General features: G+C 42.5%; 1 protein-coding gene across 1 annotated transcript in view; it reads left to right on the top strand.

The window, feature by feature from the left end:
• Positions 1–17,445, top strand: part of LOC120019401 (kinesin-like protein KIF13B) — a gene marked incomplete at its 5' end in the record, with an annotated part of 88,628 nt that overhangs the window by 18,516 nt on the left and 52,667 nt on the right. The window contains 7 exons of the mRNA XM_038962689.1: positions 229–340; positions 1,630–1,842; positions 7,046–7,156; positions 7,696–7,830; positions 9,581–9,711; positions 12,949–13,035; positions 13,412–13,599. Coding sequence (XP_038818617.1) covers positions 229–340; positions 1,630–1,842; positions 7,046–7,156; positions 7,696–7,830; positions 9,581–9,711; positions 12,949–13,035; positions 13,412–13,599 — 977 coding nt within the window. The remainder of the gene's footprint in view (positions 1–228; positions 341–1,629; positions 1,843–7,045; positions 7,157–7,695; positions 7,831–9,580; positions 9,712–12,948; positions 13,036–13,411; positions 13,600–17,445) is intronic.

Here is a 17,445-nt window from a genome sequence, read left to right as displayed (position 1 = left end):
CTCCTCCCCTTCCCCCCTCACCTCTCTTTCCCCCTCACCTCTCTTTCCCTCCTCCCCTTCCCCCCTCACCTCTCTTTCCCCCCTCACCTCTCTTTCCCTCCCCCCTCACCTCTCTTTCCCCCTTTTTTTATTACATACGTTACATACGTTGTACACGGTCTCTCAATGTCTCTCAAAATGTTACACACTTTGTTACATCTTCACGTTATATAAATCACTGTTGGTCAGGTCTCTAAGCACGCTGGGCCTGGTGATATCAGCACTGGCAGACCAAGGAGCAGGGAAGAACAAGACCAAGTTTGTTCCCTACAGAGACTCAGTTCTCACCTGGCTACTCAAGGTACGCTGAGCCATATTACCATTTATATGGGTTATTACCATGGGCTATTATCGTTCAACATTCTGCAACTAACTGTGTAGCCTCGTCTCTCCTGCCACACTGTATATGTGGTGAAGCAGTCTGTTTTTAAATGGAGTAACCCCTTCTCTCATTCAGATCTCACATTCCTCCTCTCTCTCCTCCTCTCTACAGGACAGTCCGGGTGGTAACAGTCTGTCTTTTCTAACAGAGTAACATCTCTCTCCTCTTTATTTCATTTTATTTCAATTTAAGGGGCTTTATTGGCATGGGAAACATATGTTTACATTGCCAAAGCAAGTGAAGTAGATAATAAACAAAACAAAAATTAACAGTAAACATTACACTTACAAAGTGGGGCGGCAGGTAGCCTAGTGGTTAGAGCGTTGGGCCAGTAACCGAAAGGTTGCTAGATCGAATCCCTGAGCTGACAAGGTAAAAATCTGTCGTTCTGCCCCTGAACAAGGCAGTTAACCCACTGTTCCCCGGTAGGCTTGCCTAGTTAAATAAAAAATATAAAAAAGTTCCAAAAGAATAAAGACATTTCAAATGTCATTATTATGTAACGATGTGCAAATAGTTAAAGTACAAAAGGGAAAATAAATAAACATAAATATGGGTTGTATTTACAATGGTGTTTGTTCTTCACTGTTTGCTCTTTTCTTGTTGCAAAAGATCACACATCGTGCTGCTGTGATTGCATCCAATAGATATGGGAGTTTATCAAAATAGGATTTGTTTTCGATTTCTTTGTGGGTCTGTGTAATCTGAGGAAAATATGTGTCTCTATAGTCATATAGTCATACATTTGGCAGGAGGTTAGGAAGTGCCGCTCAGTTTCCAACTCATTTTGTGGGCAGTGCACACACATAGCCTGTCTTCTCTTGAGAGCCAAGGCTGCCGTAGGCAGACCATCTCAATAGCAAGGCTATGCTCACTGAGTCTGTACATAGTCAGAGCTTTCTGTTGTTTTGGGTCAGTCACAGTGGTCAGGTATTCTGCCACTGTGTACTCTCTGTTTAGAGCCAAATAGCATTCTAGTTTGCTCAGTTTTTTTGTTAATTCTTTCCAATGTGTCAAGTAATTATCTTTTTGTTTTCTCATGATTTGGTTTGGTCTGATTGTGTTGCTGTCCTGGGGCTCTGTGGGGTCTGTTTGTGTTTGTGAACAGAGCCCCAGGACCAGCTTACTTAGGGGACTCTCCCTCTCCAGGATAGTCTGGGTGGTATCATGCTGTCTTTTCTAACAGAGTAACCTCTCCCTCTCTCCAGGACAGTCTGGGTGGTAACAGTAGGACAGCCATGGTAGCCACGGTGAGTCCAGCAGCTGATAACTATGATGAGACTCTGTCCACGCTGCGCTACGCTGACCGGGCTAAGAGCATCGTCAACCACGCCGTCGTCAACGAAGACCCCAACGCACGCATCATCAGAGAGCTACGGGTGGAGGTGGAGAAACTACGAGACCAGCTTACTGAGGCTGAGGTACTGAACAGTTATTATATAATATAACAGGCATCACCAACTCACTGAGGTACTGAACAGTTATTAATTATATAATGTAACAGGCATCACTAACTCACTGAGGTACTGAACAGTTATTAATTATATAACAGGCATCACTAACTCACTGAGGTACTGAACAGTTATTAATTATATAACAGGCATCACTAACTCACTGAGGTACTGAACAGTTAATAATTATATAACAGGCATCACCAACTCACTGAGGTACTGAACAGTTATTAATTATATAACAGGCATCACCAACTCACTGAGGTACTGAACAGTTATTAATTATATAACAGGCATCACCAACTCACTGAGGTACTGAACAGTTAATAATTATATAACAGGCATCACCAACTCACTGAGGTACTGAACAGTTATTAATTATATAACAGGCATCACCAACTCACTGAGGTACTGAACAGTTATTATATTATATAATATAACAGGCATCACCAACTCACTGAGGTACTGAACAGTTATTAATTATATAACAGGCATCACCAACTCACTGAGGTACTGAACAGTTAATAATTATATAACAGGCATCACCAACTCACTGAGGTACTGAACAGTTAATAATTATATAACAGGCATCACCAACTCACTGAGGTACTGAACAGTTATTATATTATATAATGTAACAGGCATCACCAACTCACTGAGGTACTGAACAGTTATTAATTATATAACAGGCATCACTAACTCACTGAGGTACTGAACAGTTATTAATTATATAACAGGCATCACTAACTCACTGAGGTACTGAACAGTTATTAATTATATAACAGGCATCACTAACTCACTGAGGTACTGAACAGTTATTATATTATATAATGTAACAGGCATCACTAACTCACTGAGGTACTGAACAGTTATTAATTATATAACAGGCATCACCAACTCACTGAGGTACTGAACAGTTATTATATTATATAATATAACAGGCATCACCGACTCACTGAGGTACTGAACAGTTATTAATTATATAACAGGCATCACCAACTCACTGAGGTACTGAACAGTTATTATATTATATAATGTAACAGGCATCACTAACTCACTGAGGTACTGAACAGTTATTAATTATATAACAGGCATCACCAACTCACTGAGGTACTGAACAGTTATTATATTATATAATATAACAGGCATCACCGACTCACTGAGGTACTGAACAGTTATTAATTATATAACAGGCATCACTAACTCACTGAGGTACTGAACAGTTATTATATTATATAATGTAACAGGCATCACCGACTCACTGAGGTACTGAACAGTTATTAATTATATAACAGGCATCACCGACTCACTGAGGTACTGAACAGTTAATAGTTATATAACAGGCATCACTAACTCACTGAGGTACTGAACAGTTAATAATTATATAACAGGCATCACTAACTCACTGAGGTACTGAACAGTTATTAATTATATAACAGGCATCACCGACTCACTGAGGTACTGAACAGTTAATAGTTATATAACAGGCATCACTAACTCACTGAGGTACTGAACAGTTATTAATTATATAACAGGCATCACCGACTCACTGAGGTACTGAACAGTTAATAGTTATATAACAGGCATCACTAACTCACTGAGGTACTGAACAGTTATTAATTATATAACAGGCATCACTAACTCACTGAGGTACTGAACAGTTATTATATTATATAACAGGCATCACCAACTCACTGAGGTACTGAACAGTTAATAGTTATATAACAGGCATCACTAACTCACTGAGGTACTGAACAGTTATTAATTATATAACAGGCATCACTAACTCACTGAGGTACTGAACAGTTATTAATTATATAACAGGCATCACTAACTCACTGAGGTACTGAACAGTTAATAATTATATAACAGGCATCACTAACTCACTGAGGTACTGAACAGTTATTAATTATATAACAGGCATCACCAACTCACTGAGGTACTGAACAGTTAATAATTATATAACAGGCATCACTAACTCACTGAGGTACTGAACAGTTATTAATTATATAACAGGCATCACTAACTCACTGAGGTACTGAACAGTTAATAATTATATAACAGGCATCACTAACTCACTGAGGTACTGAACAGTTATTAATTATATAACAGGCATCACTAACTCACTGAGGTACTGAACAGTTATTATATTATATAATATAACAGGCATCACCGACTCACTGAGGTACTGAACAGTTAATAATTATATAACAGGCATCACTGACTCACTGAGGTACTGAACAGTTAATAATTATGTAACAGGCATCACTGACTCACTGAGGTACTGAACAGTTATTATATTATATAATGTAACAGGCATCACTAACTCACTGAGGTACTGAACAGTTAATAATTATATAACAGGCATCACCAACTCACTGAGGTACTGAACAGTTATTAATTATATAACAGGCATCACTGACTCACTGAGGTACTGAACAGTTATTATATTATATAACAGGCATCACTAACTCACTGAGGTACTGAACAGTTATTAATTATATAACAGGCATCACCAACTCACTGAGGTACTGAACAGTTATTAATTATATAACAGGCATCACTGACTCACTGAGGTACTGAACAGTTAATAATTATATAACAGGCATCACCAACTCACTGAGGTACTGAACAGTTATTAATTATATAACAGGCATCACTGACTCACTGAGGTACTGAACAGTTATTAATTATATAACAGGCATCACTAACTCACTGAGGTACTGAACAGTTATTAATTATATAACAGGCATCACCAACTCACTGAGGTACTGAACAGTTATTATATTATATAACAGGCATCACTAACTCACTGAGGTACTGAACAGTTATTAATTATATAACAGGCATCACTAACTCACTGAGGTACTGAACAGTTATTAATTATATAACAGGCATCACCAACTCACTGAGGTACTGAACAGTTATTAATTATATAACAGGCATCACTAACTCACTGAGGTACTGAACAGTTATTAATTATATAACAGGCATCACTAACTCACTGAGGTACTGAACAGTTATTATATTATATAACAGGCATCACTAACTCACTGAGGTACTGAACAGTTATTAATTATATAACAGGCATCACTAACTCACTGAGGTACTGAACAGTTATTAATTATATAATGTAACAGGCATCACTAACTCACTGAGGTACTGAACAGTTAATAATTATATAACAGGCATCACCAACTCACTGAGGTACTGAACAGTTAATAATTATATAACAGGCATCACTAACTCACTGAGGTACTGAACAGTTAATAATTATATAACAGGCATCACTAACTCACTGAGGTACTGAACAGTTATTAATTATATAACAGGCATCACTAACTCACTGAGGTACTGAACAGTTATTAATTATATAATGTAACAGGCATCACTAACTCACTGAGGTACTGAACAGTTATTATATTATATAATGTAACAGGCATCACTGACTCACTGAGGTACTGAACAGTTAATAATTATATAACAGGCATCACTAACTCACTGAGGTACTGAACAGTTATTAATTATATAACAGGCATCACCAACTCACTGAGGTACTGAACAGTTATTATATTATATAATGTAACAGGCATCACTAACTCACTGAGGTACTGAACAGTTAATAGTTATATAACAGGCATCACTAACTCACTGAGGTACTGAACAGTTATTAATTATATAACAGGCATCACCAACTCACTAAGGTACTGAACAGTTATTATATTATATAATGTAACAGGCATCACTAACTCACTGAGGTACTGAACAGTTAATAGTTATATAACAGGCATCACTAACTCACTGAGGTACTGAACAGTTATTAATTATATAACAGGCATCACCAACTCACTGAGGTACTGAACAGTTATTATATTATATAATGTAACAGGCATCACTAACTCACTGAGGTACTGAACAGTTAATAGTTATATAACAGGCATCACTAACTCACTGAGGTACTGAACAGTTATTAATTATATAACAGGCATCACTAACTCACTGAGGTACTGAACAGTTAATAATTATATAACAGGCATCACTAACTCACTGAGGTACTGAACAGTTATTAATTATATAACAGGCATCACTAACTCACTGAGGTACTGAACAGTTATTAATTATATAACAGGCATCACTAACTCACTGAGGTACTGAACAGTTATTAATTATATAACAGGCATCACTAACTCACTGAGGTACTGAACAGTTATTAATTATATAACAGGCATCACTAACTCACTGAGGTACTGAACAGTTATTATATTATATAATGTAACAGGCATCACCAACTCACTGAGGTACTGAACAGTTAATAGTTATATAACAGGCATCACTAACTCACTGAGGTACTGAACAGTTATTAATTATATAACAGGCATCACTAACTCACTGAGGTACTGAACAGTTAATAGTTATATAACAGGCATCACTAACTCACTGAGGTACTGAACAGTTAATAATTATATAACAGGCATCACTAACTCACTGAGGTACTGAACAGTTATTAATTATATAACAGGCATCACCGACTCACTGAGGTACTGAACAGTTAATAATTATATAACAGGCATCACTAACTCACTGAGGTACTGAACAGTTAATAGTTATATAACAGGCATCACCAACTCACTGAGGTACTGAACAGTTAATAATTATATAACAGGCATCACTAACTCACTGAGGTACTGAACAGTTATTAATTATATAACAGGCATCACTAACTCACTGAGGTACTGAACAGTTATTAATTATATAACAGGCATCACTGACTCACTGAGGTACTGAACAGTTATTATATTATATAACAGGCATCACTAACTCACTGAGGTACTGAACAGTTAATAATTATATAACAGGCATCACTAACTCACTGAGGTACTGAACAGTTATTAATTATATAACAGGCATCACTAACTCACTGAGGTACTGAACAGTTATTAATTATATAACAGGCATCACCAACTCACTGAGGTACTGAACAGTTATTATATTATATAATGTAACAGGCATCACTAACTCACTGAGGTACTGAACAGTTAATAATTATATAACAGGCATCACCAACTCACTGAGGTACTGAACAGTTAATAATTATATTGCTTGTGTGTGTGTGTCTTTTATAATGGTTGTGTGTGTGTGTCTTTATAATGGTTGTTTGTCTCCTCCCTCTCAGTCTATGAAGGCTCCAGATTTGAAGGAGAGGCTGGAGGAGTCAGAGAAACTGATTCAGGAGATGACGGTTACCTGGGAACAGAAACTACGGAAGACTGAGGCGGTGGCTCAGGTAGCTACACACACACACACACACACGCTTGTTTTACTATCCTTGTGGGGACCAAACAATTGATACGCATTCAAAATCCTATTTCCCTAACCCTTAAGCCTAAAATAGTATTTTTCCTTGTGGGGACCCCACATGTCCGAGCTTTCCTTGTTTTACTATCCTTGTGAGGACTTCTGGTCCCCACAAGGATAGTAAAACCAAAAAAACACACGCGAACACACACCTGGGAGCTGAAACTCGGCAAGACTGAGGCTGTCGCTCAGGTACAGATATACAACAGAACGTACATACATATGTACATGTATTGTTAATGTCAGTGTTTTGTCCTCTAGGAGCGTCAGAAACAGTTGGACTCTCTAGGTATCTCTCTCCAGTCGTCTATCTTCTATGTTGTCCTCTAGGAGTGTCAGAAACAGTTGGACTCTCTAGGTATCTCTCTCCAGTCGTCTATCTTCTATGTTGTCCTCTAGGACTGTCAGAAACAGTTGGAGTCTCTAGGTATCTCTCTCCAGTCATCTATCTTCTATGTTGTCCTCTAGGAGCGTCAGAAACAGTTGGAGTCTCTAGGTATCTCTCTCCAGTCGTCTGGCATCCGAGTGGTAGACGACAAGTGTTTCCTTGTCAACCTCAACGCCGACCCTGCCCTCAATGAGCTGCTGGTTTACTATCTAAAGGTACGGTCAGCAATTTAACATATAATCCACTGATCTTATAGACTTTTATATCTCCATTTCACTCTTCATTAAGGGATTGAGGACCTGACTCTGATTTGCGTCCCATGTTTCTGTCTAGTGTGTAGGCTTGGTTGGATAATATCATGTCTATTTTGACACACAGTACCAGTCAAAGGTTTGGACACACCTACTCATTCCAGGGATTTTGTACTATTTTCTACATTGTAGAATAGTGAAGACATCAAAACTATGAAATAACACATATGGAATCATGTAGTAACGTAAAAAGTAAAAAAACAAATCAAAGTATATTTTATATTTGAAAGTAGCCACCCTTTGCCTTGATGACAGCTTTGCACACTCTTGGTATTCTCTCAACCAGCTTCATGAGGAATGCTTTTCCAACAGTCTTGAAGGAGTTTCCACATATGCTGAGCACTTGTTGGCTGCTTTTCCTTCACTCTGCGGTCCAACTCATCCCAAACCATCTCAATTGGGTTGTGGTCGGGTGATTGTGGAGGCCAGGTCATCTGATGCAGCACTCCATCACTCTCCTTCTTGGTCAAATAGCCCTTACACAGCCTTGGAGGTGTGTTTTGAGTCATTGTCCTGTTGAAAAACAAATGATAGTCCCACTAAGCGCAAACCAGTTGGGATGGCGTATCGCTGCAAAATGCTGTGGTAGCCATGCTGGTTACGTGTGCCTTGAATTCTAAATAAATCACAGTCAGTGTCACCAGCAAAGCACCCCCACACCATCACACCTCCTCCTCCATGCTTCACGTTGGGAACCACACATGCAGAGATCATCCGTTCACCTACTCTGCATCTCATAAAGACACGGCGGTTGGAACCAAAATCTCCAATTTGGACTCATCAGACCAAAGGACAGATTTCCACCGGTCTAATGTCCATTGCTCGTGTTTCTTGGCCCAAGCAAGTCTCGTCTTATTATTGGTGTCCTTTAGTAGTGGTTTCTTTGCAGCAATTCGACAATGGAGGCCTGATTTCACGCAGTCTCCTCTAAACAGTTGATGTTGAGATGTGTCTATTACTTTTTTTGCAATCTGAGGTGCAGGTAACTCTAATGAACTTATCCTCTGCAGCAGAGGTAACTCTGGGTCTTCCTTTCCTGTGGCGGTCCTCATGAGAGCCAGTTTCATCATAGCGCCTGATGGTTTTTGTGTCTACACTTGAGAAACTTTGAAAGTTCTTGAAATTTTCCAGATTGACTGACCTTCATGTCTTAAAGTAATGATGGACTGTCATTTCTCTTTGCTTATTTGAACTGTTCTTGCCTTAATATGGACTTGGTCTTTCACCAGATAGGGCCATCTTCTGTATACCACCACTACCTTGTCACAACACAACTGATTAGCTCAAACACATTAAGAAGGAAAGAAATTCCACAAATTAACTTTTAACAAGGCACACCTGTTAATTGAAATGCATTCCAGGTGACTCCCTCATGAAACTGGTTGAGAGAATGCCAAGTGTGCAAAGCTGTCTTCAAGGCAAAGGGTGGCTAGTTTGAAGAATCTCAAATATAAAATATATTTAGATTTGTTTCACTTTTTTTTTGGATACTACATGATTCCATATGTGTTATTTCATGGTGTTGATGTCTTCACTGTTATTCTACAATGTAGAAAATAGTAAAAATAAAGAAAAACCTTTGAATGAGCAGGAGTGTCCCAACTTTTGACTGGTAGTGTATGTCATCTCTATCACGCCTCTGTCCTGTGTCTAGGAGCACACGCGTGTTGGCTCAGCTGACTCTCAGGATATTCAGCTGTGTGGTATGGCCATCCACCCTGAACACTGTGTCATCAACATCACCGCTGACACTGGAGTGGTTCTCACGCCACACCGCAGCTCCCGGTACGTTCACTAGGGCTGTGGTGATACGAGTCTATAATACTAGATACATCATTACTGTTATACTACTGTCAGCCAATCAGCATTCAGGACTAGAACCACCCAGTCTATAATACTAGATACATCATTACTGTTATAGTACTGTCAGCCAATCAGCATTCAGGACTAGAACCACCCAGTCTATAATACTAGATACATCATTACCGTTACAGTACTGTCAGCCAATCAGCATTCAGGACTAGAACCACCCAGTCTATAATACTAGATACATCATTACTGTTACAGTACTGTCAGCCAATCAGCATTCAGGACTAGAACCACCCAGTCTATAATACATCATTACTGTTACAGTACCATTCAGGACTAGAACCACCCAGTCTATAATACATCATTACCGTTACAGTACTGTCAGCCAATCAGCATTCAGGACTAGAACCACCCAGTCTATAATACTAGATACATCATTACCGTTATAGTACTGTCAGCCAATCAGCATTCAGGACTAGAACCACCCAGTCTATAATACATCATTACTGTTACAGTACTGTCAGCCAATCAGCACATTCAGGACTAGAACCACCCAGTCTATAATACATCATTACTGTTACAGTACTGTCAGCCAATCAGCATTCAGGACTAGAACCACCCAGTCTATAATACTAGATACATCATTACCGTTACAGTACTGTCAGCCAATCAGCATTCAGGACTAGAACCACCCAGTCTATTATACTAGATACATCATTACTGTTACAGTACTGTCAGCCAATCAGCATTCAGGACTAGAACCACCCAGTCTATAATACTAGATACAGCATTACTGTTATAGTACTGTCAGCCAATCAGCATTCAGGACTAGAACCACCCAGTCTATAATACTAGATACAGCATTACCGTTACAGTACTGTCAGCCAATCAGCATTCAGGACTAGAACCACCCAGTCTATAATACTAGACACATCATTACTGTTACAGTACTGTCAGCCAATCAGCGTTCAGGACTAGAACCACCCAGTCTATAATACATCATTACTGTTACAGTACTGTCAGCCAATCAGCATTCAGGACTAGAACCACCCAGTCTATAATACATCATTACTGTTACAGTACTGTCAGCCAATCAGCATTCAGGACTAGAACCACCCAGTCTATAATACTAGATACATCATTACTGTTATAGTACTGTCAGCCAATCAGCATTCAGGACTAGATCCACCCAGTCTATAATACATCATTACTGTTATACTACTGTCAGCCAATCAGCATTCAGGACTAGAACCACCCAGTCTATTATACTAGATACATCATTACTGTTATAGTACTGTCAGCCAATCAGCATTCAGGACTAGAACCACCCAGTCTATTATACTAGATACATCATTACTGTTATAGTACTGTCAGCCAATCAGCATTCAGGACTAGAACCACCCAGTCTATAATACTAGATACATCATTACTGTTATAATACTGTCAGCCAATCAGCATTCAGGACTAGAACCACCCAGTCTATAATACTAGATACATCATTACTGTTATAATACTGTCAGCCAATCAGCATTCAGGACTAGAACCACCCAGTCTATAATACTAGATACATCATTACTGTTATAATACTGTCAGCCAATCAGCATTCAGGACTAGAACCACCCAGTCTATAATACTAGATACATCATTACTGTTATAATACTGTCAGCCAATCAGCATTCAGGACTAGAACCACCCAGTCTATAATACTAGATACATCATTACTGTTATAATACTGTCAGCCAATCAGCATTCAGGACTAGAACCACCCAGTCTATAATACTAGATACATCATTACTGTTATAGTACTGTCAGCCAATCAGCATTCAGGACTAGATCCACCCAGTCTATAATACTAGATACATCATTACTGCTATAGTACTGTCAGCCAATCAGCATTCAGGACTAGATCCACCCAGTCTATAATACTAGATACATCATTACTGTTATAGTACTGTCAGCCAATCAGCATTCAGGACTAGATCCACCCAGTCTATAATACTAGATACATCATTACTGTTATAGTACTGTCAGCCAATCAGCATTCAGGACTAGAACCACCCAGTCTATAATACTAGATACATCATTACTGTTATAGTACTGTCAGCCAATCAGCATTCAGGACTAGAATCATTACTGTTATAATACTTACTAGGGCTGTGATGATACCAGTATCACCATATTGTTTCCAGAGAAAAAACAAAAACACAAAGCAGACCGAACCCTTTGTTCCTTTAAAAACCTGCTGTATATATGTTGTGATATAGCCTGGTCCTAAACCTGCTGTATATATGTTGTGATATAGCCTGGTCCTAAACCTGCTGTATATATGTTGTGATATAGCCTGGTTCTAAACCTGCTGTATGTATGTTGTGATATAGCCTGGTCCTAAACCTGCTGTATATATGTTGTGATATAGCCTGGTCCTAAACCTGCTGTATACATGTTGTGATATAGCCTGGTCCTAAACCTGCTGTATATATGTTGTGATATAGCCTGGTCCTAAACCTGCTGTATATATGTTGTGATATAGCCTGGTCCTAAACCTGCTGTATATATGTTGTGATATAGCCTGGTCCTAAACCTGCTGTATGTAACACATGTTGTGATATAGCCTGGTCCTAAACCTGCTGTATGTAACACATGTTGTGATATAGCCTGGTCCTAAACCTGCTGTATATATGTTGTAATATAGCCTGGTCCTAAACCTGCTGTATATATGTTGTGATATAGCCTGGTCCTAAACCTGCTGTATATATGTTGTGATATAGCCTGGTCCTAAACCTGCTGTATATATGTTGTGATATAGCCTGGTCCTAAACCTGCTGTACGTAACACATGTTGTGATGTATGTTTCCAACATGAAGGCTGTTTCTCTGAAGGAGTTAAATCTGCTTGGTGTTTTGTTTCCTTGCCTCATACTAATGAGTGTGGTGATACTGGAATCGTCCCGGCCCTAACATGCACACATACCGCAACACACAGTACGCACAATAATCATACACACCACAATGCACAGTACACACACACAAAGTAATGGTACACACACACACACACACACACACACACATCACAACACACAGTAGACAAGTCTCTCTCTCACCTGTATTTGTGGCTTGTTAATGTCATCTGAGACATTAACACACTACACAAATAAATACATACTGTACTGTATCGATGCTGTAGTCAGTGATGATACGGTCTCTCTGTCTACAGTACGTGTGTGAATGGCTCTTCAGTCACCAACCCAGTCCTGCTTCACCATGGAGACCGCATCTTGTGGGGAAACAACCACTTCTTCAGGTCTGCCTGTTCACACTGTGGGGAAGGGTTAGGCTGGCTACTGTTTAAAAAAATAACATCTCTATGTACTTGAGTAGCAGCTGTTATTCATCTGTAAGCATGTCTGAAATGTATACCTCATGATTTCTCTCACCCTCTCTCTCTCTCACCCTTTCTCTCTCTCTCTCTCTCACCCTTTCTCTCTCTCTCTCTCACCCTTTCTCTCTCTCTCTCTCACCCTTTCTCTCTCTCTCTCTCACCCTTTCTCTCTCTCTCTCACCCTTTCTCTCTCTCTCTCACCCTTTCTCTCTCTCACCCTTTCTCTCTCTCTCTCTCTCTCTCTCTCACCCTTTCTCTCTCTCTCACCCTTTCTCTCTCTCCTCATTCCACCCCCCAGGATCAACCTGCCCAGACACCTAGCCCATGCGGGGGGTGAGGATGAGGCGGGTAGTGTGATGAAGAATTGCCTCAGTACTGACCAGTTGGAAGTGGACTTTGATACGGTCAGCAATGTGTCCAGTGAGCTCAGCTTTGGCTACGAGTTCGCCCAGACAGAGGTCATGATGAAGGGCATGGGAAACAACGGTGAGAGGGACGGTGTGTATGGGGTCTGATAGAGGGACGGTGTGTATGGGGTCTGATAGAGGGACGGTGTGTATGGGGTCTGATAGAGGGACGGTGTGTATGGGGTCTGATAGAGGGACGGTGTGTATGGGGTCTGATAGAGGGACGGTGTGTATGGGGTCTGATAGAGGGACGGTGTGTATGGGGTCTGATAGAGGGACGGTGTGTATGGGGTCTGATAGAGGGACGGTGTGTATGGGGTCTGATAGAGGGACGGTGTGTATGGGGTCTGATAGAGGGACGGTGTGTATGGGGTCTGATAGAGGGACGGTGTGTATGGGGTCCGATAGAGGGACGGTGTGTATGGGGTCCGATAGAGGGACGGTGTGTATGGGGTCCGATAGAGGGACGGTGTGTATGGGGTCCGATAGAGGGACGGTGTGTATGGGGTCCGATAGAGGGACGGTGTGTATGGGGTCCTGATAGAGGGACGGTGTGTATGGGGTCTGATAGAGGGACGGTGTGTATGGGGTCTGATAGAGGGACGGTGTGTATGGGGTCTGATAGAGGGACGGTGTGTATGGGGTCTGATAGAGGGACGGTGTGTATGGGGTCTGATATGTATGGGGTCTGATAGAGGGACGGTGTGTATGGGGTCTGATAGAGGGACGGTGTGTATGGGGTCTGATAGGGACGGGTGTATGGGGTCTGATAGAGGGACGGTGTGTATGGGGTCTGATAGAGGGACGGTGTGTATGGGGTCTGATAGAGGGACGGTGTGTATGGGGTCTGATAGAGGGATGATGTGTTTGATAGAGGGACGGTGTGTATGGGGTCTGATAGAGGGACGGTGTGTATGGGGTCTGATATGTATGGGGTCTGATAGAGGGACGGTGTGTATGGGGTCTGATAGAGGGATGATGTGTTTGATAGAGGGACGGTGTGTATGGGGTCTGATAGAGGGACGGTGTGTATGGGGTCTGATATGTATGGGGTCTGATAGAGGGACGATGTGTATGGGGTCTGATAGAGGGACGGTGTGTATGGGGTCTGATATGGATGGGGTCTGATAGAGGGACGGTGTGTATGGGGTCTGATAGAGGGACGGTGTGTATGGGGTCTGATAGAGGGACGGTGTGTATGGGGTCTGATAGAGGGACGGTGTGTATGGGGTCTGATAGAGGGATGATGTGTTTGATAGAGGGACGGTGTGTATGGGGTCTGATATGGATGATGTGTATGGGGTCTGATAGAGGGATGGTGTGTATGGGGTCTGATAGAGGGACGGTGTGTATGGGGTCTGATAGAGGGACGGTGTGTATGGGGTCTGATATGGACGATGTGTATGGGGTCTGATATGGACGATGTGTATGGGGTCTGATATGGACGATGTGTATGGGGTCTGATATGGACGATGTGTATGGGGTCTGATATGGACGGTGTGTATGGGGTCTGATATGGACGATGTGTATGGGGTCTGATATGGACGATGTGTATGGGGTCTGATATGGACGGTGTGTATGGGGTCTGATAGAGGGACGGTGTGTATGGGGTCTGATAGAGGGACGGTGTGTATGGGGTCTGATAGAGGGACGGTGTGTATGGGGTCTGATAGAGGGATGATGTGTTTGATAGAGGGACGGTGTGTATGGGGTCTGATAGAGGGACGGTGTGTATGGGGTCTGATATGTATGGGGTCTGATAGAGGGACGATGTGTATGGGGTCTGATAGAGGGACGGTGTGTATGGGGTCTGATATGGATGGGGTCTGATAGAGGGACGGTGTGTATGGGGTCTGATAGAGGGACGGTGTGTATGGGGTCTGATAGAGGGACGGTGTGTATGGGGTCTGATAGAGGGACGGTGTGTATGGGGTCTGATAGAGGGATGATGTGTTTGATAGAGGGACGGTGTGTATGGGGTCTGATATGGATGATGTGTATGGGGTCTGATAGAGGGATGGTGTGTATGGGGTCTGATAGAGGGACGGTGTGTATGGGGTCTGATAGAGGGACGGTGTGTATGGGGTCTGATATGGACGATGTGTATGGGGTCTGATATGGACGATGTGTATGGGGTCTGATATGGACGATGTGTATGGGGTCTGATATGGACGATGTGTATGGGGTCTGATATGGACGGTGTGTATGGGGTCTGATATGGACGATGTGTATGGGGTCTGATATGGACGATGTGTATGGGGTCTGATATGGACGGTGTGTATGGGGTCTGATAGAGGGATGGTGTGTATGGGGTCTGATAGGGATGATGTGTATGGGGTCTGATAGAGGGACGGTGTGTATGGGGTCTGATAGAGGGACGGTGTGTATGGGGTCTGATAGAGGGACGGTGTGTATGGGGTCTGATAGAGGGACGGTGTGTATGGGGTCTGATAGAGGGACGGTGTGTATGGGGTCTGATAGAGGGACGGTGTGTATGGGGTCTGATAGAGGGACGGTGTGTATGGGGTCTGATAGAGGGACGGTGTGTATGGGGTCTGATAGAGGGACGGTGTGTATGGGGTCTGATAGAGGGACGGTGTGTATGGGGTCCGATAGAGGGACGGTGTGTATGGGGTCCGATAGAGGGACGGTGTGTATGGGGTCCGATAGAGGGACGGTGTGTATGGGGTCCGATAGAGGGACGATGTAAATGGGGTCCGATAGAGGGACGGTGTGTATGGGGTCCGATAGAGGACGTGTTACTTGGGGTCTGAAGAGGGACGGTGTGTATGGGGTCTGATAGAGGGACGGTGTGTATGGGGTCTGATAGAGGGACGGTGTGTATGGGGTCTGATAGAGGATGGTGTGTATGGGGTCTGATAGAGGGACGGTGTGTATGGGGTCTGATAGAGGGATGATGTGTTTGATAGAGGGACGGTGGTGTATGGGGTCTGATAGAGGGACGGTGTGTATGGGGTCTGATATGTATGGGGTCTGATAGAGGGACGATGTGTATGGGGTCTGATAGAGGGACGGTGTGTATGGGGTCTGATATGGATGGGGTCTGATAGAGGGACGGTGTGTATGGGTCTGATAGAGGGACGGTGTGTATGGGGTCTGATAGAGGGACGGTGTGTATGGGGTCTGATAGAGGGACGGTGTGTATGGGGTCTGATAGAGGGATGATGTGTTTGATAGAGGGACGGTGTGTATGGGGTCTGATATGGATGATGTGTATGGGGTCTGATAGAGGGATGGTTGTGTATGGGGTCTGATAGAGGGACGGTTGTGGTATAGGGGGGGTCTGATAGAGGGACGTGTGTATGGGTCTGATATGGACGATGTATGGGGTCTGATATGGACGATGTGTATGGGGTCTGATATGGACGATGTGTATGGGGTCTGATAGAGGGATGGTGTGTATGGGGTCTGATATGGACGATGTGTATGGGGTCTGATATGGACGATGTGTATGGGGTCTGATATGGACGGTGTGTATGGGGTCTGATAGAGGGATGGTGTGTATGGGGTCTGATAGAGGGATGGTGTGTATGGGGTCTGATAGGGATGATGTGTATGGGGTCTGATAGAGGGACGGTGTGTATGGGGTCTGATAGAGGGACGGTGTGTATGGGGTCTGATAGAGGGACGGTGTGTATGGGGTCTGATAGAGGGACGGTGTGTATGGGGTCCTGATAGAGGGACGGTGTGTATGGGTCTGATAGAGGGACGGTGTGTATGGGGTCTGATAGAGGGACGGTGTGTATGGGGTCTGATAGAGGGACGGTGTGTATGGGTCTGATAGAGGGACGGTGTGTTATGGGGTCTGATAGAGGGACGTGTGTATGGGGTCCGATAGAGGGACGGTGTGTATGGGGTCCGTAGAGGGACGGTGTGGTATGGGGTCCGATAGAGGGACGGTGTG

The sequence above is a fragment of the Salvelinus namaycush genome, chromosome 24 (assembly GCF_016432855.1).
Source record: "Salvelinus namaycush isolate Seneca chromosome 24, SaNama_1.0, whole genome shotgun sequence".
In the NCBI taxonomy this organism is placed as follows: Eukaryota; Metazoa; Chordata; class Actinopteri; order Salmoniformes; family Salmonidae; genus Salvelinus; species Salvelinus namaycush.
The sequence above is the reverse complement of the archived record's forward strand: the minus strand, read 5'-3'. Positions and strand labels throughout refer to the sequence as shown.